General features: G+C 39.5%; 2 protein-coding genes and 1 long non-coding RNA gene across 4 annotated transcripts; 2 read left to right on the top strand and 1 right to left on the bottom strand.

Moving 5' to 3' along the window:
* Window positions 1-226: 226 nt before the first annotated feature.
* Window positions 227-12,224, bottom strand: znf341 (zinc finger protein 341). 2 transcript variants are annotated; one of them, XM_044212899.1, is made up of 17 exons: window positions 12,001-12,224; window positions 11,792-11,899; window positions 10,906-11,016; window positions 8,774-8,964; window positions 8,024-8,173; window positions 7,457-7,759; window positions 7,026-7,209; window positions 6,561-6,654; window positions 6,379-6,469; window positions 5,681-5,861; window positions 4,530-4,780; window positions 4,045-4,253; window positions 2,663-2,759; window positions 2,267-2,399; window positions 1,610-1,721; window positions 1,262-1,332; window positions 227-1,030 (listed from the first exon to the last, which is right to left on the bottom strand). In XM_044212899.1, the coding sequence occupies exons 1-17, from the start codon at window positions 12,074-12,076 to the stop codon at window positions 465-467; spliced, it is 2,928 nt and encodes a 975-aa protein (XP_044068834.1). In that variant the 5' UTR covers window positions 12,077-12,224; the 3' UTR covers window positions 227-464. The 2 variants fall into 2 exon arrangements, with proteins under 2 accessions (XP_044068834.1, XP_044068836.1); XM_044212901.1 differs by having other exon boundaries at window positions 4,689-4,780.
* LOC122883771 lies at window positions 7,588-9,297 on the top strand. Its single transcript, XR_006379704.1, has 3 exons — window positions 7,588-7,723; window positions 8,032-8,161; window positions 8,788-9,297. It is a non-coding gene; the product is annotated as an uncharacterized LOC122883771 (long non-coding RNA).
* A 227-nt stretch (window positions 12,225-12,451) lies between the features above and the next one.
* Window positions 12,452-23,821, top strand: e2f1 (E2F transcription factor 1). The gene is made up of 7 exons (XM_044212906.1): window positions 12,452-13,821; window positions 14,142-14,241; window positions 16,364-16,583; window positions 16,871-17,023; window positions 17,497-17,611; window positions 17,700-17,982; window positions 19,977-23,821. The coding sequence occupies exons 1-7, from the start codon at window positions 13,570-13,572 to the stop codon at window positions 20,216-20,218; spliced, it is 1,365 nt and encodes a 454-aa protein (XP_044068841.1). The 5' UTR covers window positions 12,452-13,569; the 3' UTR covers window positions 20,219-23,821.
* Window positions 23,822-24,187: the final 366 nt, after the last annotated feature.

Below are 24,187 nucleotides of genomic sequence, written 5' to 3'. Positions count from 1 at the left end.
TTTGTCATTGTAAATATCTTATTGTAAATTAATTCCACATTTTATTTTATCAACAACTACTCCTGTCTCAGCCATTTACTTTTGAATGCATCTTGTTGAGTGTTTTTCATAAGAGAATCCACAATTTATAGAGCTACAGTAGTTGTCTAGTGTACTGTTAGGTAGGTCTCATCTTCTGTTTACAATTGTGTTTATACAATATATTCTTTGGCATACATAGTAAAAATGTTTTTTTACTTTTAATTATCATTAACACAGTTGATGCCATACGCTATATGCCATACGCTATATTCACATTTTTCATTTTTATTACAGTAAAAGAAGTAAAAGCAGGGTGTATAAGTTATATAACGTTTTAATTTAAAACAAATAATGAAACAATTTCCTAGACACTTTTTTTTTTTTTTTAAATAATGGATAATTGATTTTGTTTGGTCCATGTCCAGGAAAGATGATGTTTAAAACTACAAACATGGCTGCTGCAAACAGTTTTGGTCGTTGCTCTGAATCTGCTCCAGTGTCTCGCCACCATGTTCCAACTCGTCATCCTCCTCCTCCTCTTCTCTTTCCGTCTGCCCTTCAATGGTTGTGATAGACATTGCAGCCTGACAACCCTCGTCAGTCCTCCTCCCCTCTCCCTCCTCGTACTCGACCTCTTCCTCCCCATGTGTTTCCACCTGCTCTTGGCTGCCCTTTGAGCTGTCATCCTCATCATCTCCCCCAGTCCCTGGCCTTTTTGCTTTGCTCGTGAACCTGCTTCTTCTCTCATCATCCTCTCCATCCTTCTCCTCTGTCATCGGCACTCCTACGACCCTGTCTCCCTCTGCCTCTCCAGTCCCTCCTTCAGCTCCTGTCCCGTTCACTGCTGCAGGACATTTGTGATCTCTGTAGTAGCTCTGTCTGGTGAAACCCTTGTTGCAAGTGGAGCATCTGAAGCGGTAGTTATCTGTGTGGGACTGCTGATGCTCGAGCATGTGAGCCCTGCGGCTGAATGCCTTCTGACAAAACAGACATTTGTAGGGTTTGATACCTGGAAGAGAGAGGAGTTTATAATAATCAATGTAACAATGCCATTTGTCGACACCACCAATATCACTGATTTTCATATAAATCTGTTCAGTTTTTAGATATTCTGTTCTTTCTTTTTCTTATTCTGTAAGTTTCATTAATGCTAGGACTTATCAGAACATCTCAAACAATATTCTGTCATCTTTAAATTTAATAGTTTAAATTTAAATTATTATTGGTAATATTCACTCACCAGAATGTGACAGAATGTGTGCCTTGAGTTTGTCTGGTCTGTTGAATTCTTTGGTGCAGCCTACATGTGTCCTGATGAAAAAACAGAAAAGTTAGCATAAAATTAAATTATATAACTTTTAAGAAAAGCAAGACAGTCTGAAATGAAAGAAAAAAAATAAGAATAAAAGAGAAGGACAGAAAAGCACTAATGAGCAGGAAAAGGAAATAAGGATGGATGTAAGAACATTTTAATTGGCTTGAATGATAAAAAAAATGAATCAAGCAGGGAAAGAGGGAAGAATGAGTTCAATAATAGGGATTATTTCAGTGACTTCAGCTAAAAGGGTTTTCCATTGGAGTTTCTCACCTAAAGGGACACTTGTATTTCTTGAAGGGTTCATGGATGAGCATGTGTCGCTTCACTTTGTCCTTCCTGTTGAACGTCGCCTCACAGAGAGAGCATTTGTATGGCTTTTCACCTAGAAAATGGAATCAGCATTAAACTCCCACCTTTACTTTGATTAATGACTTATGCAGTAATCACTTCGATTACGTGATACATGATTACGTTTGCTCTGGCAAAATTCTTGCAATTGCATAGCCTTCCAAAGCATTCAAATTCTAACATTTTAGCCAGAGATACATGAACATGAACTTGTTTAATCAGAAGCCTAGGAGTTTACTCAGGCATTCTTAAGGTATTATTAAGCATTTCCTTATTTTAACAATAGGTTCTTCCTTCTGTCGCAGCAACATTTTCTGGTGTGATAGGAATAAAGAGCAGAACTGGGTTGTTAGCCCGAGCAGTGATAGTCACTGTCGCTGAACAGACACTAAAAATAGTGCTATCTACAGAAACTCAAACATCATCAACAGAGAATCTCCAGCAATGAGACAAAAACACATCAGCTCCTGGCTTTGCTATGGAGCTAAGACAATGCACAATTGTCTAGTAGCCTGCAAAGCCTTCATGCAAAAAAATGCCAGAGGGACAAGAAGACTGCTTTATGAAAGTCTGTCAGACCTGAGTGAATACGTGTGTGTAGTTTGAGGTAGTGCTCTGTCTTGAAGGCCTTCTTGCAGATCTGACACTTGAACCTCCCTCCAATACCATGAGTGGGGAGGTGGCGTCTGAAGTACCTTTCACACGGGAAAACCTGATGGCCAGAAAGAGAACAGATCAGACACTGCACCGAGGTGATATGAAAAACAAAAGCCCTAAACATCTCAAACCTGAATTAATGAATTACACATTTTAAGGCCAAGATACTAAGAATTCGAGATGTATAACAGCTGTAACTTCTAGAGTACAATCATTACAACAATAGCTAACCATGCTGGCTTTTTACACGAGGACAGCTTTACAGATTCCAGAGGTGTATAGTTTGTATGTGTTCACATTAGTGTGTATAGTTAGTACCTTTTGACAGTGTGGGCAGGGAAAGTTGTGTGAGGCAGTCAGCAGATGTTGTTCCAGTGCCTCCTGAGTAGAATATCTGCTTTGACACTTTACACACCTGAAGTGAAACGCATGAAAAAAGTGATTGTTTTTGTTAGGAATAAGAATGATGTGCCAACCAACTACGGTAGCATACCAGTCATACCAGACAAGCGAGAACATAAAATGAGCTGAGGACAAACTGCAGCCTGGAGGGAGGATGGTCAGATTTTTAAAAGAAATTCTGTAACTGGTATGAACAGCAAAGAAGAATAAGAAAACACAAGTCCATGATACTCAGCTTAATTTACAGACACATTTGTTTTGACTTTCCCATACTCCAATATCTTTAAAGGATAAGGTTGATGTTACTCTATATATTTTTACTGTCAACAGATCATAGGAACCAAAAGACCAAAACTAACAACATGTTAGCCTGTCTTATAATATTTTCCAACTTCCCTACCCTATCTGCAGCACTCAGCCCCAAGCCTATTTATTCTTACTGAAGATATAAATCTTTAGAAATGCCAAATAAATATATAGTTTCATTGTTAAAAAACAGCAGGGCACTGTAGTTTATAGCAAACGTTACTCAAACAGGAGTAAATTGTGCATTTGTTGTGGACTATTTTGTGGACTATTTTTAGTTGCGGACTAATATACATTTGGTGCTCTAGTGAGTATTTATGGCAGCAGAACGGTGTACGTCGGATTGACTCAAAATAAACTACAGTGTGTGTGTTCATGATAATGAGGGAACATGGCACCCAGTTTAACGTGTGGACCATTGATGTGTTTTTAATAGATTTTGGACAATAATGGAGCTCTATGGCACAGCGAAATAAGATATTTCAGGCTTTGGATGCACAGGCAATACTTTTTAGTAGGATCAATTCGTTGTTGGTTTTAGGCTTTTCATGGGATTAGCTGACAATACGAAGTTGTGAGTCTATATGATGTCTGTCTTCAAACCTTGGTTTATTTGAAATTTATTGCAGTGTAAAGCCAAACAAACTAATTACAAGACTAAAACATTTTGCCAAGACCTGAATCACTTCAGTGAAAAATAAACAAGACAGAACTCATAGTTTATGTAAGGGCACAATCAGTTGCCTTCTGTTCTTGAGAAGCTTAATCTATGAGAGAGACTTTCTCTCACCTGCCCAAACTCCTTGTTTCTATATTTTACGTCAAAAACACTTTTCAGTTGGTGTCGGGATGCCAGTGTTCTTCTCTCTGTTCTGCTATAATTAATATGTAATCAAAAGTTAATGTAATTAAAAGAGTTTTCTCTCTGGGATCAATAAAGTATTTCTGATTCTGATTCTAATCAATACACGAGGATGAGTGGTTGAGCTGACCTGTAGACGGCGGTTTCCTTGCGTGTGTTCTGTTGTGGGCAGAAGCAATGGGAGTACTGGTGGACTCCCAGTTCAAACAGCGAGGGGAACACCTTGCTGCAGAGGTGGCAGCGGTAGGTCAGCTGCTCCTGGTGCGTCCTGATATGCTCCAGAAACTGATCCAACTTCTGGAAGGTCTGGGAGCAGGACTTCAACACACACTTATAAACCTGCAGGGAAGTGAGCATGCTAATTAAACGAAATAAACACAAATCCATGTTTTTGGATGTTTTATCCCATTTACTTAATCAAGTATATAGTACCTTACTGCCCACCACTTTCTAATGCATATCCTTTCATACAAACGTACAACGTTAGCTGTATAGCGGTAAATTATACATGAAAAACACTCGGTCCTTCATGGAGACTTCTTCAGACATGCATAACTGATCTGATGTCCGTTCATCCTTTAAATGGAGCCCACATAAACCTTCCTCTGTACTCACCTGCTCCCCTTTGTGCTGGGTCAGGTGGGACTTGAGCTGGAAGTAGCTCTTGAACTTGCTGGCGCAGAACTGGCACTGGTAGGAGCTGTCTATCACAACTATCTGACTGGTCTGAGCTTGGCACTGTTGGTTCTGGTTGGACTGCACCAGCATCTGTACCTGAGGATGCCCGTTCTGCACGGCTTCCCCTCGGCTGCCCTCCAGATCAGCCCGAGCCTCAGTCGCACTCTCCTCCAACTCCCCTGGAACTTCTGTAATCAAGCATTGTATTTACTGTAAAGGCTAGAGGCGTAAATCTAATGCTGGATCAGTAGCTGCTATTACTTTTACAATTAGGCTCAGCATTTGTTTTGTGTAAGTACAAGTAACCTACAAATCAATAAAATCAGAATCAGAATCAGAAATACTTTATTGATCCCCGTAGGGAAACTCTTTGTTACAGTAGCTTGCCTTTACGTCAGTGCACACAGGAGAAAGTACTAGAAAACGATATGATACACTATAAAACAGGTCAGAAAATAAATTAAGTATCAGGTCGGTATAAGATAAACTAAGTGTCGAGTACCAAGTGGGTTTACTGGTTGATGATGAAAGTACAGTATAAAATACAATGTAACCAAATATGTAATAAGTAATAGTAATAAGCGGAGGTGCATGTACTGTCGAGAGTAATAGAGGTATATAATATCAATAACAATAAATAAGAAAAACTAACATGGGAAAACTAATATTGCACGGGAGTAGTACACAGAATATTGCACAATTATTATTAATTATGGCAGAGATGTAATGCTCAACGTCCAGTTTAGTGACCTAGGGTCAAACAGACTAACCCTTAGAGGGAGGAGTTAAATAAGACATAAGATGTGGCCATGAAGGTAGGATTTATTGCAGGCTACTGTATTACACTGTGTTAGTTTTAGCTAGGTGTATCTAATAAACAAGCAACTGAGTGTATGTGTTTATTAGTCTACATTGTTTATGATGCTGTTGGTACACATGGTATTTTTATAGTTTACTTGCTGCACAAGCTGTCGATTTAAGTGGAGTGGAAGCTACACCCACCTAACCTATGTAGCCACAATGTCATCAATATAACTTACATTCACTGCATGAATAAATGTATCAGTATGATGTATTAAACACGTTACCTGTTTGAGATGCCTCTTCTTCTGCTTGTGTTTGACTGTTCTGCTGTTGTGACCCCTCCTCCTCTGGTTCACCTTGCTGCTGCTGCTCCCGGCCCCCCTCCTCCTCATTGGATGACACTGGTACCACCTTTACTGTGATTGGTAACCTTGACACCGTGCTGGCCACACCCATAGGCCACACCTTTAAGATAAAGGCAGTTGTTGTTACGGTATTGTTGGCACTATACTGCTTCACATCTTATGGGAATAATCAAGGAAGTGCTTTTTGATACATCTTACATCTTACAAACCAAATATTGTAGTATACTCCATAAACAAAAATCCCAGTCAATAGCCGTTGTTAGTGAATGGCTCTTAATGGCAACGTTTCATTCAATTACTGTATAACTCACAACACTAAACTGGCAAGGTAAATCTGCCACCGTCATTGCATATGTGCTGTGGCGAGTACAAAAAGCTTGAGGCGTAGTAATAGTAATTAAGGGCAGCATGGCTTAGCGAACGATCAATTAGCAAATTACTAATTTTTGGGCTAGCGTTGCCTAAAAGCTGAGGTGAATTTTGATGCTTAACTTTATCCATAATCTTATGCATATGACATCAACCAAACTGTTTGTGCGGATGTATTTGTGTGAGGAGTATAGACAAAAACAAACATAGATTTATGTCAAAAAGTATTATCACAAACTATTTAGAACCTTGTGTGTCTGCATGTGTTTCTTCACGTTGGACTTTTGGGCAAAAGCTCGTCCACAGACGATGCACTGAAACGGTTTCTCTCCTGTGTGACTGTAGAAAGAAAATAGTTAGAAGTCATGACTGGATGGGTTAAAGTCTATTTTTAGATGGCTACAGTCTACCATGCTGGCCAGTAACTTACCTTCTAATGTGCTGCTGAAGATCAAAGTTTTTCGAGAAGATTTTGTCACAGAAATTACACTTCAGCTTTGGACCTTTTCCTTTCAGCTGCTCTGCTGCGGAGAGAAATTCAGTGAATGAGTATTTATTCTACGATGTGCAGTTTCATTAGTAAATAACTTGATCAATACTTGTTTATTTTGAATGGATTTAACATAAGTATGCATGAATATGTTATCCTTAGTGGTGGAAGCTGTGGCAATAGCAGTGGTAATATTAGAACGTTTAATTGAGATGTGATGTGTCTCTAATTTAAATGTTGTTTCATGGAATTTGTTTGGTATGAAATTAGTCAAATGTAAGGAGTTTGAGAAACTGCAGCTATGAATGGTTCCTGTCCAAAAATATTCTGGAACTAGCAGATCATTTATTTTTTATTTTAGAAAATAACAATTTGCAATGTTCTTTGATCTTTTTCCTCGCATACCTGTGGCTCCGTCTGAGCTTTTTTTACTACTCCTTGGTCGTTTGGGAATGATGACCTTTTCAAAGTCGCCCAGCTCTGGCAGGTTGGTGGTGATGCTGCAGATCTTCGTTTTGGTGCTCTGCTTCCCGGGGCTGTAGACAGGAGGGGTGGTGAATGACTGGCTCTCCACACACTGACTGGGCACCTGAGGGAGACACACTGTCTCAGTGCTTTGTCTTAAGACCGCTTTTCAGTTTCAGTCTTTCAGTCTGTGCATATAACTACATACCTTACCTGATCATGTATTTAGTAAACTAACGTCATTTGGAGTTTTCTTTATTATTCTTCCTTCAGCCATTATGGCCAGAATCTTTTTGACATTTTTTTTCTTGTGAAACACCAGAAGGTGCATAACATACTGAGATGGTAGCCAAACAGCAAACTTTACTCACTTGTACAGGATGGAAAGGCTGCAGACCCAGGGTGTGGATCTCTGCACCAACACCCCCAGCCATATGGGGCAGAGTGCTGTACACCTGGACCACTGAGTTGCTGTGGCTCGCTGGGACCTGTGAAGAGAGCGGCTGCTGGGCAGGCTGTCCACCTGGCAGGGAGTGGGCCGGTGTCTGGCCAGAGGGCAGGGTGTGGGAGGACTGCTGCTGTTGCTGCTGCTGCTGGTGATGATGATGATGGTGGTGGTGGTGGTGATGGTGCTGCAGGTAAGATACACCAGCTGTGTGCATGCTCAGGTTACTCTGCAATACAAAAAAGGAAGCAGATAGATTTTATAAAAGTGCAACATAAACTTCTTATTTTATGTATATTGTATGCGCAGAATGACTCAAAATGGACATTTTCAGCTGCCCCAAATTTGCTCTGAATCATCTCACACTTTTGGTGATTTTGGTGACTTTAAATGGAAAGCATGATATACAGTGCCTGGCAAGGATGTGATGCTTAATAGGATTAGGACATGGAAAAGTGGCAGGAAGCAAAACATCTACTGTGTGCTGTATTACCTGTATAGGTGTCTGCATGGTGGCCATGGGCTGGTCGATGGAGGTGAAGGCTGAGATAGCTGACATAAGAACATCGTCACTGACCAGCACGTTGCCTTGGACCAGAGTGTGTGTCAGAGGAGAGGGAGGGACTGTGATGTAGGTGGATACCTAATGTATAAGTGGGGAGACATATGAGTTGTACGTACGGTCTTGGTTCAGAAAAAACACCCACAAGTGAGAAACCATGCATGATTGTGTAAAGATGTATAATTCTTACCTACTTTGCTAAATAGTGTCATCACAATTATAAATAATAAATATTTGTCTTAGTGTCAGAAGAGAAAATCAATGTTACTGCATACATTCTTTTTTTATCTTTAGAGCATATTATTCCAAGCAGCGGCAGCTACATGCTCTGCTTGCTAGAAATTCTTCTTTTTTCTTCTTATAGTCCTGCTGCTGTCCTCTTTTACAAAAAATCAAATAGCAAACTATTTCTAAAACATCTTAATTCTGTTTGTTATATTTACTTTTACAGTTTCCTTTTTTGTATTCTATTGCTCCTTTGTCCTGACATACACATTCATGTACTAATTATTTGACCATCAGTCACTTCCTTCTTTCTGCCATCTAGATTTATAAGCTTTCTGGTACATTTGTATCTTTTATAACCAGTTTATTTACTGTACGTTTACAGATAAACTAACCTACTGACCTAACCTACTGACTGATCAAACAATTTATCAATTACATCCTAACTATCCTCACCTGTCTGTTGGCAGGAGTCTGTGGTCCAGAGCTGATTGACGGGACGGGTGTGTAGGCATTCGTGGAGGCCAAGGACACTGTGGACAGGGAGGGGGCACTAGACTGGCACTGCTCCCTCTTGTGTGTCATGAAGGCTGGCAGAGAATTGAACTGTTTCTTACACTTCCCACACAGGAACACGTCCTCGTCGTCTGTAGGTAGGACAAACGTGGAGGTTTGAGGCAAACGCAGCAACGGAGAGAAAGAATAACAGACCTACAGTGCTGTGCAGCTCCAGCATTTCCACGCAAATAAATGTCAATTTATTCGTATGTACTCACATATTATATTGTATTGCCAATTAATACAACATAGTTGTTGTCAATCTATACTCCAATATTTTATGTTTGCTGGTCTACACAGCTGGTTTCTGGTAGGTCTTTCAGGGAAGAGTACTTTGGGCATACAGGATGTAATGATGCATTTTACATTTCAAGCAGTGGCAAAAATGGCTTGTTAGGAATAAAAAGAGAAAAACAAGGTCATTATCATGAGCAGAAGCCTCCGTGACTGCATTGTCAAAGAAGAGCTATGTAGAAACAATACAGCAATGAGCACTTAGTAACAATGAGACTACAACTTTTAAGCCCAGAGAGCATACAAGGGCTGCTGCACACATGAACCCTACATTATTTCACAGGCTACTGGCTGCACTTGATATTCAACACTTGCTGTTGGACTGGCCTCATGTTGCAAAATCAGCCATGAGACAGTACAAATTTCACACACACTGGTGTTTTTTGATTAATCGCATGACAATTATTTTAATGGTTAAAGGGGTTAATATTTATACTATTCAGTCAGTTTTTCATAGCCAGGGTTCAACACACCCTCACCTATCGCCTGAATGACGATGTATCAGACCCTTACTACACAGAACCTTGCCAGCAGTGAGCCCACATGGCAACTGGCCCATGTTACTCTCAGACTGGGCCTGACCAGGCCTCCTGGGTACAGGCCCTGCCACCAGACACTTGTCTGTGACCTCCCCTCACATGCCTGACTCCTGGAGGGGATCACCCTCTGATCTTGTCGCTCACCTGGGACCAGTTTTCCTTGTGAGACCCTAACAGGACCTGTTACCCCCGGCAGCGACACAGCTCCCAGGGTCACAGGCAGGCTCAAACCCTTCCACAACAATAAGGTTGCAATTATGAAGGGATTATCCTAATCTTGTTTAGCAAAACAGGTATGCATTTTATGATATGTGACACATACACATGTTGCAAAGCCATAACATCAGAGAGATGGACTAAAAGTAAATGCTGCTCTGCTAGTGAACAAGCACTAAGTAAGAGGTCTAAGATCTTTCAATTCAATTCAATTTTATTTATGTAGTGCCAATTCATGACAGAAGTTACCTCATTGCACTTTTCATATAGAGCAGGTCTAGGCCGTACTATTTAAAATATTAGCAGATTAGCAAATTTGCAGAGAGACCCAACAATTCCCACCATGAGCAAGCACTTGGCGTCAGAGGCAAGGAAAAACTTCCCTTGCTGTCACAATCCAATAATAACGATAATCATTGCCAACTTGTGACTAGCCGAATAAATTAATAAATCCAAATATAAGTAAATAAAACCTTTGGGGAAAAAGAGCAGAGGTGGTATTTCACACACCACATGCTATATATTTAATGAGTGGGGCTATTCATTCATTAGTCATTTACTGACTAAATTAATCTTGAGACGAGATTCGCCAGGATCTGGGTGGCATACCATGCCGGCTAAACAATTTTCTTGGGGAGGTTGTCAAATTTGCTAGTACTAATATCCGAATGCTTCTTGTCACCTATGTACTCCACCAGTAAAACAAGAGAAAAACACTGCCCGTCTTGCACCTTCCCCTATTCCAAGTAAGAGTGTTCCATCTTCTTAACGTTATATTTTTGCATTAAACAGATACCGTTTTAAAGACAGCATTCCATTACAAGCACATTTCAAATACTAGAGGGTCACTGGCTTCATACTGGTGGCTTTCTATTTTGTGGTGCTGCATAAAGCAAGGATACTCTTCTGACTGTAGGCTTTTTATTGTTTTGTTTGATTTGTAATCACTCAGCTGTCATTTATTGTATTTGCTATACATACCCATGGACTGGATAGTGGATGTCCCAGAGACATTCTGGTTGTTTGGGTCTGGAACTCCGCCTTGGCCATCCAGCAGAGACTGGACCGCCAGCACTGTCTGGTTGTCCATGCCTGAAGAGAAAGAAGAAGAGGAGTGTGGAGAAACATGTAATAAGTCACATGCTGCAAAGCTCCATTATATTCTGGGCACTCAATGGCTGTATGTTTCACTAAAATTTGAATATTGTTTTTAGGTCTCTTAAAGGGTTTAGGTAATAAGCTGAGAGGGAAGAAAAGTATCTGGCCCTGGAGATCCTGTGTCTTGTTAAAACACATTTAAACAGGAATAATCTTTGCACTCACAGGGGCTTTGAATGACAGTCTGCTAAACCTTCAAATGTACGATAAAAATGGTGCATGCTTTAAGTCAAGATTAGCAGCTTTATATAAGGTTTTTTCCGGCCACTAATAATAATAATGATTAATACCTCAGTGAACTAAAATGCACAACGCATAAGTTTCGCTGTAAATTCACTATCGACTAACACAGACACAGTATTAGTCCTTACAGTACTATAGCAATAATACAGTGTGTTTTCATCAAAAGGGCCTGATGTAATAAGTAGCAAAAGCGTACCCATCATTGTATTGCCTGACTGCAATACAGTGAGAACGACTTACATTCATAAGCTGCCCATGAGGTCTCAACAATAATCATTCGATTGTTTGTTTACAATCATAGTCACTATTCCTTCTATGGGATGTGTTGATTGTTAGACGGATTTACATCGTTTTATAGTGAGTTTTCTGCACATCGAAATGGTCCTGGTATATTGTATTTGTTTAAAATACATATTCACGTTTTATTGTAGTTGTAGTTACGTGGTTATTAACAAATGATTCCTACCTTCAAGCACTTCAAATATTGCTTGCGCCATCTTGTAGCTCTGCTGCTGCGAGATAGGCGCTCCATTAGCAGGGGCTGCCTGTTTAGGTACGTTCCCTTCACCCTTCACTTACAATGAAGACACTAAAATCAACAAGTTGGAGGCAAACATTTACCTAATTAATGTTCACAGACTGAAGACTGACGGGTGTACACAAATATGTACCTACTGGAATTACAGCTTGTTTGTTTGTCTGAAGCCATCAAAACATTATGGTTGAGGTTTGTCATTGCTCCAAGTAACATTTTCCCATGCGACACACAATTAAACGTAGGACGTGATACACTTGAGTTTTGAGAATAGCAATGTCACACGCAATAGTTTTAAGGGAACAACTTGAGCGATATGACGTGTAAGTAATGTTATCTTAATTCCATGTAGGTTAGATAAGGTAAGAAAACGAACGTTTTGCTAGTACATTTTTCCCCGTGGAACTTGAAAGCACCTTCATATCGATGAATATGCGCTCGGTAAAATGACAAACAACATTTTGCACCAATCAGAGGCCGTCCGTCCCGCCTTACGGAAAGTGCGGCTTTTCGACCAATGGTAACCGTCGAATTTATGCACGTGCCTGTTTCGCGGCAAAAAAGATTTCGCGCGAAAACCGTCCGATCCTTGTTTAGATGTAGATCAGCTGGGACAATAACAACAATAACAGCCGAGAACTGGGTCGGGACGGCGCTTTTATAAATGGACCGCGCCCGGTGTGAGCAACCAAAGGACCAGCGACTGCTGTTTTAAAGAATGCGCGTGTATTTCACCGCTTTATTTCCTTACAGTTCCAGTTTTGTCTGACTGCTTCCTGCGTGCCCCTACAAAACGAAGGGGTTGAAGAATTGCGGCTAATAACTTAGCTAGCATGCTAATCTGCCCTATATTTTTTTATATTCAACGGTATCTCTGTATACCCCGCTGAAATGTCGTTTTATTACATACACTCTCAAAGACGCTTTTGCGTTATGGTGATGCATTTTGCATTGTAGATATTGTATTTCGATAGCTCACCCCTGGAATGCTGCTATAAAGTTTTAATAGCCATTTAACTAAGCCGCGTCTTAGGTGTAAGGAGAAATAATATTGTTTTATAGCCTTAAATAGCTAGTTTGTCGGCATCACCCGGTTGTTTGTTAACTTGTTTCGGTCTTTGTTTTTAGGATATAAGCTAGCTCGTTAGCAGGGTTGGTAGCTGTGTTAAGGGCAGTGTGGCCAGGCCTCGCGGCTGTACTGTACTGACAGGAGAGATGAAAACAAAAGATTAGCTTGATCCCTTGCTAGCTCGCCAGCGTTTATCACTGCCACGGCCAATTCGCGACTCTTTATTTGATAACATATCATTGGCTGAGCCTCAACGCGTAGAGTTGGTATGCCTTTAGCAATATTATTTTATTTGCCAATTTTCCTGTTTGGCAGACCATCAGCCTAAAATGGTTTCAGCAGTTAGCTTGCAATAGGTTATTATTTATCTTATTGTAATATCAATATTAAGTAAGATTGATAGTTATAATGTATTTGTAGTAGCTTTTTTATGAACAATAAAATGGACAATAGAGAAAGAGGAACTTTTTAAAGAAGTGTTCAAGCTGCCTATAAAAACCTGCAAGCAAACTTTCAGAAGGTTTCACCATTGTTCCTTAAATTCACTGAGTACAGCAAATCCAAGTAGGTGTTGATAAGCTCAGTTTGTGACCCCTCATCACCCCCATAGTCCAGTGAAGGGGTACTCAGTGACACTGCAATGTCAGAGACTCTGATAACAGGGCAGACATCGGAGGATTTGTTGGCTGACTTTGAGACTTTGCTGAACTCTGGGAGTATTGACCTGGGCGAGGACCACCAGATAGTGATCATCACCAGCCCCAGCAATGAGGGACTCCACCCGGCCGCTGCCCCCACTAGCACGGGGGAAATCCTGCTGTTTGCCACGCCACAGGGCCCTGCTGATGTGGGGACCCAGGACAAGAGACGACCGGCTCTGGGAAGACCTCCGGTGAGGCAGACCGAGTTGAGAGAAAGTGAAAGAGTGATAAGGGAAGTGTTTAGCTGAGGAGTTGTCCTCTAACGTATCATGTTGAAATGTTTACATGAATGTACTGTCTGTGTAACAAAGCTGTGCAAGGTCTTCCACCTGTTGCTTTAAGACGTTTTGTTTTGTTTTGCTTTTCATTCAGCAGGGGGTTTCCTTTTCAGTCATTTTTGCTTTCCTTTCCTCTCCTTAATCCATAATTAGTGCATAATTGTAATAACATAATTATGGGAGTTTTTTGACAATGTCTATGTTTCTTTCTACAACCATTTGTATTTCTTTAGGTAAAGAGGAAGTTGGACCTGGATAGTGACCATCAGTATGTCAGCACCACTCGACCTTCCATGGGCCAAGCACCACCCTCCACACCTGCCCCTCCCAGAGGTACACACACACACACACTTATAGTCATAGCTTATTCTGCTGATTGTTTTTAATTGTTTCCCAAAATTAACAGCAGTATCAGCAGACAACAGCCTACCAACCTGTCTTTGTCTGCACCAGGCTAACTAATGTCAGAAATAATTAAAACTATTGTTCTGTTCAAATGACAAAAGATAGTTTTTATATGGACTGTACTTGTGTAGTGCCTTTCGTCTTCTGACCACTCAAAGTGCTTCACACTACATATCACATTCACCCCATTCATTCATCTGTACAAAGACACTAATTCAGTCACACACACTCACACACCGAAGGTACAGCCCTCAGGAGCAATTTGGGGTTCAGCATCTTGCCCAAGGACACTTATGGGTGTCACGCTACATGCACAACAAGCAAAAAAGAAAATAGACTTGGAGTGTAAAAGACGGACAGGGTCACATGTTTCAGTTGTTAATTGATTAAACACTCTTGTTGTAGCCGTTGTACTTTCACTGCTTAACAAACTACAAATTCATGTTATGGGAAGTTTTACATGCAGTAAATACTGGAGAAGAACCTTTAGTATGAATATAATACTGAAATGGCTTAAAAAGTGATATCCATTTTATTTTAATTTGTGAAACTGATTAGAAGCATGTGAGATTCAGGAACGTTTTCAAAGATGTCTTTCTGAATCTCCAAGATATTGCTCAGAACATCTGGATGAAATCACCTGTGCTTTAGATAGGATTTGTATAAAAACAAGAAATTTGTATTTGTGTCTCCTGATTTACCAAACCAAGAATTGATGTTTTGTACTGAAAGGGAATTTCAAATAGATTTCCGTATTTGCCACCATTGTTCATGAAAGGAGGAAAATATACACTGAAAAGAAAGTTCCATGCTTGCCAAAAACAAAGCATGGCTGACATAACAGAGTTTAATTGACACATACATCAAGGGACCTCTGTGTCCATTTCACCAATAATGGTATATAATTTCTGGAATATTTGAAAATTCCATAATTGATCATATTTGCACAGGATTAAAATCAGACAGGCTGTGCACCAGTCCTCTTTTAAAAGGCTTAAAAGACTCCACTTGTACTGAGACACAGCTGAAGCAGCACAACACTATCCCAGTATTACATTGAACCAGTAGAGAACCTTGTTTCTCAGAAAACTCAAGAGTTGTATCTGAGAAAAGAATTCCAGTCTGAAGTGATATGTTCATTATGCTTTGGGTGGCTGCCAAAAATAACATGTTTAATCAAAGTTACAAGCAGAAACCTGGCATCAGATCTCACATCATTTAACAAAGTAAAAATTACATTATAGCTTCACTCCACACACAACTAGTGCATTTGGAGTAAGTCATGAGTAAATGAGCATCACGCTTGTGTAATTTGACCACCTTCAAAACAGGATGTTAGCACAGGACATTACATATTGAGGGAACATTTAGGTGTTTACACTAAAACATATTGGTTAGAGGGAGAAAGGGAATTCTTTTTTTGGGCGGGTGGGATTATTTAAATATGTCAGTATAAACTGGTTACAACATATTAAAGATCTACTGTTTTCTAGGATGTAAATGTTGAGGAATTTAATAGAATGGAATATTTTGGAAATATGCAAATAAAAATGTGCAAATGACGGGCATTTGTTTTTAAATAGATGTACAGTATAACATTGGACATTAACTGGCCAGTTGAAAAGTAATGTTTCATATGAATTTAAACTTTAAACTTATAATCATAACCCTTTACCCCTTGTCATCCACAAACTCTCCCCTTCTTGCCCTTGACTAAGAACCCATCATAAAAAAAACATTCTTCTGAGTGCCTACCAGTTGCTTCCATGACATGCCACATGTCTTATTTAATTCAAAAAGAAGAAAAAAAATCCAAAGTTACCAATTCTTTCCTGGACAGTTTGAATTTCACTCTTAAGTTTTAATTTGCCACTTCCTCCAGGCCTATGCCTTAATTTCATTGGGTAAACAGGATGAATCTATAATCCTTCTTCTTCACTGCTGTCTCAGTTTTTGCTGTGGAACAAGAAGGGTGTAGTTTTACAAGGAAAGAAACTACCCTATGTGGTTAAAGGCAGAATTTTTAAACCCTTTTCCCTTTTCTTTCCAGTTCCTCGAACCACGACGGAGAAGTCACGGTATGACACTTCCTTGAACCTGACCACCAAGCGCTTTCTGAACCTGTTGTCCCAGTCGGCTGACGGCGTGGTGGATCTGAACTGGGCCTCGCAGGTCCTGGATGTCCAGAAGAGACGCATCTACGACATAACCAACGTCCTGGAGGGAATCCAGCTCATCTCTAAAAAGTCCAAGAACAACATCCAATGGCTGTGAGTATAAAAAAATGTGTTACCAGACTGGGTAATACTATTGTGAAGAAATTGGTGAATTGTTGCAGCAGCAAAGCAGAAGAGTATAAATAAAGAATAAACATAAACAATTGCAAGACTAAAACATAATTAGCACAAATACAGTAAATGAAAAATCTGAAAACATAAATTACAGCCAATGAGCAGGATGGGTCATATTACAGCAGTAAAATTATAAAAGTATGTGTGTTTGGAGTCCATAAACCACTCAATTTGTTTTCATTTTACTGTGCCATCTTCCCCTGCAGTGGTAATCGAGTTGATGCAGCATTGGTTTCCCGCCATAAGGAGTTGCAGAGGGAGGTGTGTGACCTCACAGAGGCTGAGGAGCAGCTGGATGAACTCATTTCCAAATGCAACCTACAGCTCCGACTGCTCACAGAGGACCCACAGAACAAGAAATATCCTCTTGACCAGTTTCCTAATTGATACTCTTGAGACCTGAACTGGTTACAAACCAACAGTAGCTCTGATGAGTGAGACTCACCAGATGTGAGAGGTAGTATGTTCTCATGATGATAGGATGATGGAAAGTGATTCTAGCAGCATCAATGAAGCCTAATTGCATGTGTCATGGTCATGTATAGTATACGTATATTCAATGCAAGACACAAATCCACAGACGTTAGATGTGTATCAGCCTTGGTAGATTGGTAACTGCTCAGTGGCTAGCAGAGGAGGGCTGTCATGTTAGTTCCTTTGTAGTGTCTTTCTGTTCTTGTATTCATATAATTATATGCTGTTCTTCCCATTCCTCCTCACACATAAGTAATTTCTGGCATAGATGGCACAGTATTGCAGTCTTGGACTCGGTCAGTCTTAGTATGACGCTACTTGCAGCTTTATTGTATTCCTTAATTGTTGTGCTCATCACATTGGGCTATGTGCGCTGCCAGGACTTAAGGAAGTCATTTGATTCCCCGGACCAGCTGGTCATGGTGATCAGAGCTCCACCAGAGACCCAGATGCAAGTTTCAGAACCCAGCAAGGTACAGGTCTTGAAAGCTTTTTGAAATGTGTTTATTTTGAAGTTGTGAGGTTTTCACATGACAGTGCATATTTGTCTACATCTCTTAGGGTTACCAGGTGTCGCTGAAGAGCACGCGTGGTCCAATTGACGTCTTCCTCTGTCCAGAAGACAGCTCTGGCATCTGCAGCCCCATGACAGGAAGTAGTCCCTCGAAACCCAATGCTGACCCTTCCCTGGTCCCGCCTCCCACACTACCCACAGACCAATCACAAGCCAGAACATCCACAACCGCCCTGGAAGTGGGTTTATCATCACCAGCGTCCACGTCATCCACAGTGACAGCAGCCTCCCAGCAGGACCCCTCGTCACTGGCGTTAGGTGGTGACACAGGTGAGGGTTCACATTTGTCAGTAAATAAATGTACATTTATTGGAATTCCTCAATTAAAAATGTTCTGTAACAATTTAAGTGATACTCAAAATCTTGAAAGTTAGCTGTAAAAAGTTGTTGTTCCTCATGGAGAACAGTGGCTGTGGTCAACATGAATTCATGTCAGTTACAATGGATTCATAATGGGGGAAAAAAATCAATAGAGACTTTATAAGCCACTCCTGCTGCATAATCCAATTCTCTTTTGCCCATCCATATGCTCAATATGTTCCAAACTTTCATAGCTTTGCCAGAATCCAGCTTAGTGCACTGAAAACATCAAAGAGTTAAAGTAACTGCAATCATTTGACAGCCTTCTGCAGTAATGTGAGCAATGTAGCCCTGAATCAAATGGTAACATTTCATCATAGTAAAACCAAAAAAACATACACACCCAGTTGGGTGCAGGTGCCAGACAACAACAAAACGGCAACAAAGGAAAAGGAGAGGCTGAAATTTGTAACCTCCCAAGTTTTTATTAATGAAACGTTACTCACATATAAAACCTGTAGCAGCATTATTATTGATTCAAGAATAGATTTTTGAATCAAATCAACATTTAACATTTGGAAGGACCCATCGTGCTGTTAGGTTTGTGTTCCACTCAGAAAGTGGGAGCTAGTTAACCTACCCTGCTAACTATACCACTGATTCCCAGGTGGTTTCCCTGTGTGGCCATTACAATTGAAGTGATATTACACCAGTCAAATTACAGCACTGACATGGTCAGTCAGAACCAAAAAATCTGTGAGAACAATAATGTAGGGGATATGTCACTGCAGAAAAATACATAAAACTTAAATTTCTTCTTATATGTACTTAAAATTTTGACCGAATAAGTGCAAGTACAGATTTTTTTACAATACAAAAATTCAACTGTTCAGGCCACACTTTATTCTGCCATGTGTATCATTATCAGCAGTGACACACCAACCAGATATGGGCTTCTTTTCCACTGTCGGTCTTCAGCCTCCCCAGAATTTCTGACATACTGCTCTGTCATACAGTGCTGCTATGGTGTTATTCCCAGAGATCACTTGGCATTGGTTTCCCCACATAGTATCCTGTCTCAATTTCATGCCAGGGAAGAAAATGGTCATATTTTCAGCTTTTTGCTGCTTGCTGTATCAAGCAGCATGAGAGAAGTAAAACATAACATTTATTTATATGAGAATATTATGGGCTATAAGGAATAATTTCTTTTACTATAGTTAATTTAATATTATTAAATTTAGAGAATGTCAATGAATTTCTATTGTCATCCTTCCCACAAATAGTGTAAGCAGTTACGGTGCTTTCAGCGACATTAGTTTTCTGTATTTTTAATCATTGGCAGCAGGGCACAACGCTGATTAATTTGTTGTCGATCGACTAATTGATTGATTGACTAATCGTTGGAGCTCTATGAACAGTTATACATTCCAACATTTTGCTGGTAACAAAGATGAGTATTTAATGCATTTTTACTTCAGTGTTTTCCCCCTCAAACTTCATAACTCCAGGTAATAATTATTTATTTCTAAACCATGTGCTACTGAAATAATAGCCCTGTTTCACAGCAGACATTTTGACTTGTCATAGCAGGGAAAGCTCAAGTGTTACTAATATTGTTAACAGCGGTTTTGTTCCATGTAAGTGTCCCAGTAAGCCATGCCAGTTAGTGACATGCACAATACAGTACCTGGACTCTAAAACTAACACACCTAAATGCAATGCAGCCATCGTTAATGTTATTAATTATGCCTGTGCTTTGCCTGCTGTGACATGTCAACATGTGTGCTATAAAAAGGCCTGTACGAAAATAATCGGTTACATACTGTACATGATATGTACTGTCACAAACACAAAATTGATGATGCACTTTCTGTTGACATTTGTGTGGTTAATTAGTTATTAAACAAAAGCCAGTAACAACTGTGATCCAGTATTTTTTCACATTTGACTTTCTGTAACAGAATCACTCCTGGGAGGCGACCCGTTCTCCAGCCTCGGAGACATGCCTGATTTTGACCTCTCACCCCTCTCCTCCTCGGAGTTCCTGAATGGAGACGGCCTGTCTCTCCCATTGGACGGTTTCATCAACCTGTCCCCCCCTCACAGTCATGACTACCACTTTGGACTGGAGGACCATGAAGGCATCAGTGAACTGTTTGATTGTGACTTTGGTGACCTATCGCAAGTTTTGGGGGACAGTTAGATGAAAAAGATGAGGAGGAGAGGAGGAGCATGTGGGCTTCTAGATGTAAGACTTTTCCTCTGTTCCCGGGGGCTTCTAGGCGGGCTGGGAATCAGCATTTTATGGACAAATCTTTGTCAAAAACCCAGACTTAATGTGTTAATTGTGGGGTGTGGGAAAATGTTTTGTTTAGTAATTGCCTGTGATCCCCAAAATACCACCCCAACTACAAAAAATCTCCCAAATTGTACAGCACATTATTAGCACTTCTCTTTGGCCATTTAAAAATTTTAGACCAAGACTTTAGCTTTAGTATAGCTATTTAAATTATTTATATAAATGTTATTTTGATATTTTGTACTAAGTGAGGTTTTTGTTGTTAATGATAATGTTTTATCCAAGTGGATTGTGCAGGTGTTTGTGTGTGGAGTATGGACTCATAGGGCTGCTTTCCTTAACGCTGATTAGATTAAGGCTGGTTTCTTAAATGTCTCAGTCTGAAGTATTTTCTCCAAAAGGGAAAAGTTTGCATCCCACAGCTGTAGGCTGAAGCTGCTTCAATGAAACCAGCACTATGAGAAGTGCAGATTCAGTGCTGGGCTGACCAAAAGCATCTTGAGCTATGGTGCAGTTTCAAATAAGCACAAAAGTAAATGCTTCTCCATCAATAATTAGTTTTGTCTAAAACACTGAAATGTTGAAAGACTGGTTTCTCTAACATCTGTGTGTCTGACAATGACATTCAAGGTATCATTGCCCCAACTTAATGACTAGATTTGCACATGTGCCACAGTCTCCCACTGTGGGTTAACAAGAGTTTGTAATAAATAGCTGAAGGTCCATTCTTAATTGCCCTCCAAACCCACAGACCTAGACTGTCTTTATGGGGCTGTCATCTTTCTTCAAATAAATGGTAACATATAGAGTTACCATGAAAAGTCTGGTTGCACTGTTCAGTGCTCAAAAGCCATTTTAGACAGTCTAAAGCACAAAGGTAGAGACTCCATATTGTGACAAATAATGTGGTTTTGAAGGAAGAATAAGCAATTAAAATCTGAAAGGTCAAGATATGTTTTGTTGGTGTCCAGGAAACCAGGTGATTATAGTCTGCTGCGGTTATGCTAGCAAGTGAAAACTAATACTGATGTGTTCTCTATTAGTTAGCTAGGCGTTTAGCCATAGTCTCAGGTGTTGGAAGCAGAGCAAAGTCTTAAATAAATTTTTTGATGCAAAGATGTATGAGAGTGTAACTGTTTAGATGCATTTCATGGGTGTTGTGTAGGTTGTTAATAGGTTTTTACAAGTTTAGAAAGAAAAAGACAGTGCGTGTTATTTCTTTTTCTTTCAACATTTTCAGCCAAGGGTTCAAGTGAGAAAAGTTCACCAGATGCCTGTAGATGCTCCCTAATGCTCCTGAAACCACCTGACTGTTATTGTCATGTGGGGAAGCTCCCAGCACATCCTGGGCCCTGACACACAATTAAAGAAGTTCAATAGATCGTCACAAACCATACACTCTTAATTGCATGTTTTCTAAAAGCAATTTCTTGTTTATCATTATGGGTGAATTAAAGCACAGCTGCATCTTTGCTTTTACCAATCTAATCAGTGTAGAACAGTGATCACTTCAGGAAGGGTTAAGTGGAAGTGATGGACTCGATAGGAATTCAAAACAGGGACATCCTGTTACTGCTCAGTATATGCACTTCAAATCAGTTCATAAAGTTAATGTTTATGCCTTAAATCACTGACCTCTACCAGTGAAGGGAGGTACCTGGGATATATTATCTTAGCCCCAAAAGGATCAATTCCCTCTTTATTTTTCTACGATAGTCACATAGGGCTCCATCTTCACATACTACTACATGCCTTGGTTCTGATTGATTTTCAGTTGAAATAAGCAGCAATAACAAAGACGTTTTCACATCATGTACTCAGCATATGAGATGAAAAACTGTCCTGCTACAAGTCATGTATTGTTGTAGTTAGAAATGTCTGCATCAAACTTTTTTTCTTGTTCTAAGTTATGTAAGCTAACATGTTTTTGCATTCCTGAAGTATTGGGTTTTAATGTGTGTGGGTGCATGTGTGTGGAAAATACAAATTGTTTTGTTGAATTTCATATTTATTTAAAAAGGGGTTTTAATGGATGTGGTACAAAAGTTTTCATAAATTTTCAGGCAGGAACCAGCTTTACACCCATACGTTTACTTGGTAAATCCAAGCAAATCATGCATTGATAAATGTGTCCTTTAGTGGTGAAAGAGGTATTTTGTTTGTAAATTAGCTTCTCATTAGTAGCATGTTTATATTTTGCCATGTTTTTTTTTAATCCCCATAGAGAATATATTTCCCTGTCTTACCTGTTGTGCATGTGCAACCTTTGCATTAGCTAATGATGCAAAAATTGTTTTTCAAGAGAAAAATATTCAGGAATACAGTATATTTGTCATTTTGACTGAACTGACTAATGTGTAACTTAATTATTCATACCTTGTTTAATCACAGCCTTCTCTGTCACATCAGTTTAGATTAAAGACTATCTCGATGTTGCAGGCAACATTGCTAATCTAAGGTTGTACATGTATTATAGTGTAGCCTCTGGGTGCCTCAAACTGTCGTGTGAATGTGTGAAAACCTTATAACCACAGTCATCTTTTGTTTTCTTAAATGTTTCCTTTATCTTCAGGTCTGTGGAAAGCTTAAAATCCAGTGTGTAATTTCAACAACATCTGAAAAGTTATCAACTGACAGTGGCGTTATAAGCCACTAAAATGTTGGGCTTCTTTTATAACCCATGTATCCCTTAGAATGTATCATATTTTTTCTGTCTTGACCTTTAAACTTCCATCGGCAGCTGAACTGATCGACATTGTTCGCAGAATGTGAGCAGTTCATGTTGTCAACCTTTGTGAAATTTGTGTCATGTTTTGGTTCTCTGCAGGACAAATGCAGTGCCTTGTTGAGGTAAAATATTAATTATTAATGAATATTCAAATCAGGATTTTCTTTTTTTGTGGTCATGGTGAAAGAATGCAATGTTTTCAGATGTTTTGTATGGTTTTTGTGGAGTTTTGATTGAAAAAAGTTCAAGATAACATTTGCACCAGGGTTGAAATCAAATCACCTTCAGTTTAAACTTCTGTATAAGTGGCTTTGGGAATTGTAGGAGTCAAAGCATGTATAAGGAGACAAGCGTGGTTTTTTGAAATAACAGGTCAGGGCTGTATTGAATCCAAGCTATACAAAATACTTAACATATATAAATTTCTATAAGGTGTTCATTTGTATACAAAGGTGTCTTTTCATGTGTTGAAGTCACTGTTGGACGCCAAAAAAGGTTTACAAGCGTAATCTGCTGGCAAATGCCATAAAATTGTTGTGGTTTAACAGAACGAAAGTGAATTGACTCCAACCCTGATTCAGTCGCTGTTCAAAGTGCTTTTAAGGAAAACTTATCCAGCAACTCAAAAAATCAAATCAATCAGTTATTCTGTTTTTTGTTTTACAAATTTTATTTTTGTTGCTGCGTACTGGATTAAAAAAAATACAGGTTTCTACTTATATGCCCTTTTGTATCAAATTTTGTTTGACAAAAATTAAAAGTTAACTATTTTGATTTGACCCATATGATGTCTTGTCCTTCTGTAAAACCAAAGAGTAGCATCAGAAATTGAGTATCCCATGTAACCATTTGCATTAATTTATCATAACTTAAGAATGTTGTTTTAAATATTGTAAGAGCTACATACATTTCCCCATCAGTGTACACAGAATGCTAAGAAAGGTTTGCAAATGCAAAAAGTGATTTCATGTTCAAGTTTATTGTCATCTGCATATGAACCTCTAGTTTATCTACTGAAACACTACAAATCCAAAATTAAAATGTACAGTTTATAAAAGATGTCACTGACCTATGTTATAGATGTCCAACAGTACACAGAATATGCATAATGCATACTGTAAGTAAAACCAGTGATGCATAAATGT

The sequence above is a fragment of the Siniperca chuatsi genome, linkage group LG10 (assembly GCF_020085105.1).
Source record: "Siniperca chuatsi isolate FFG_IHB_CAS linkage group LG10, ASM2008510v1, whole genome shotgun sequence".
Lineage (NCBI taxonomy): Eukaryota > Metazoa > Chordata > Actinopteri > Centrarchiformes > Sinipercidae > Siniperca > Siniperca chuatsi.
The sequence above is the reverse complement of the archived record's forward strand: the minus strand, read 5'-3'. Positions and strand labels throughout refer to the sequence as shown.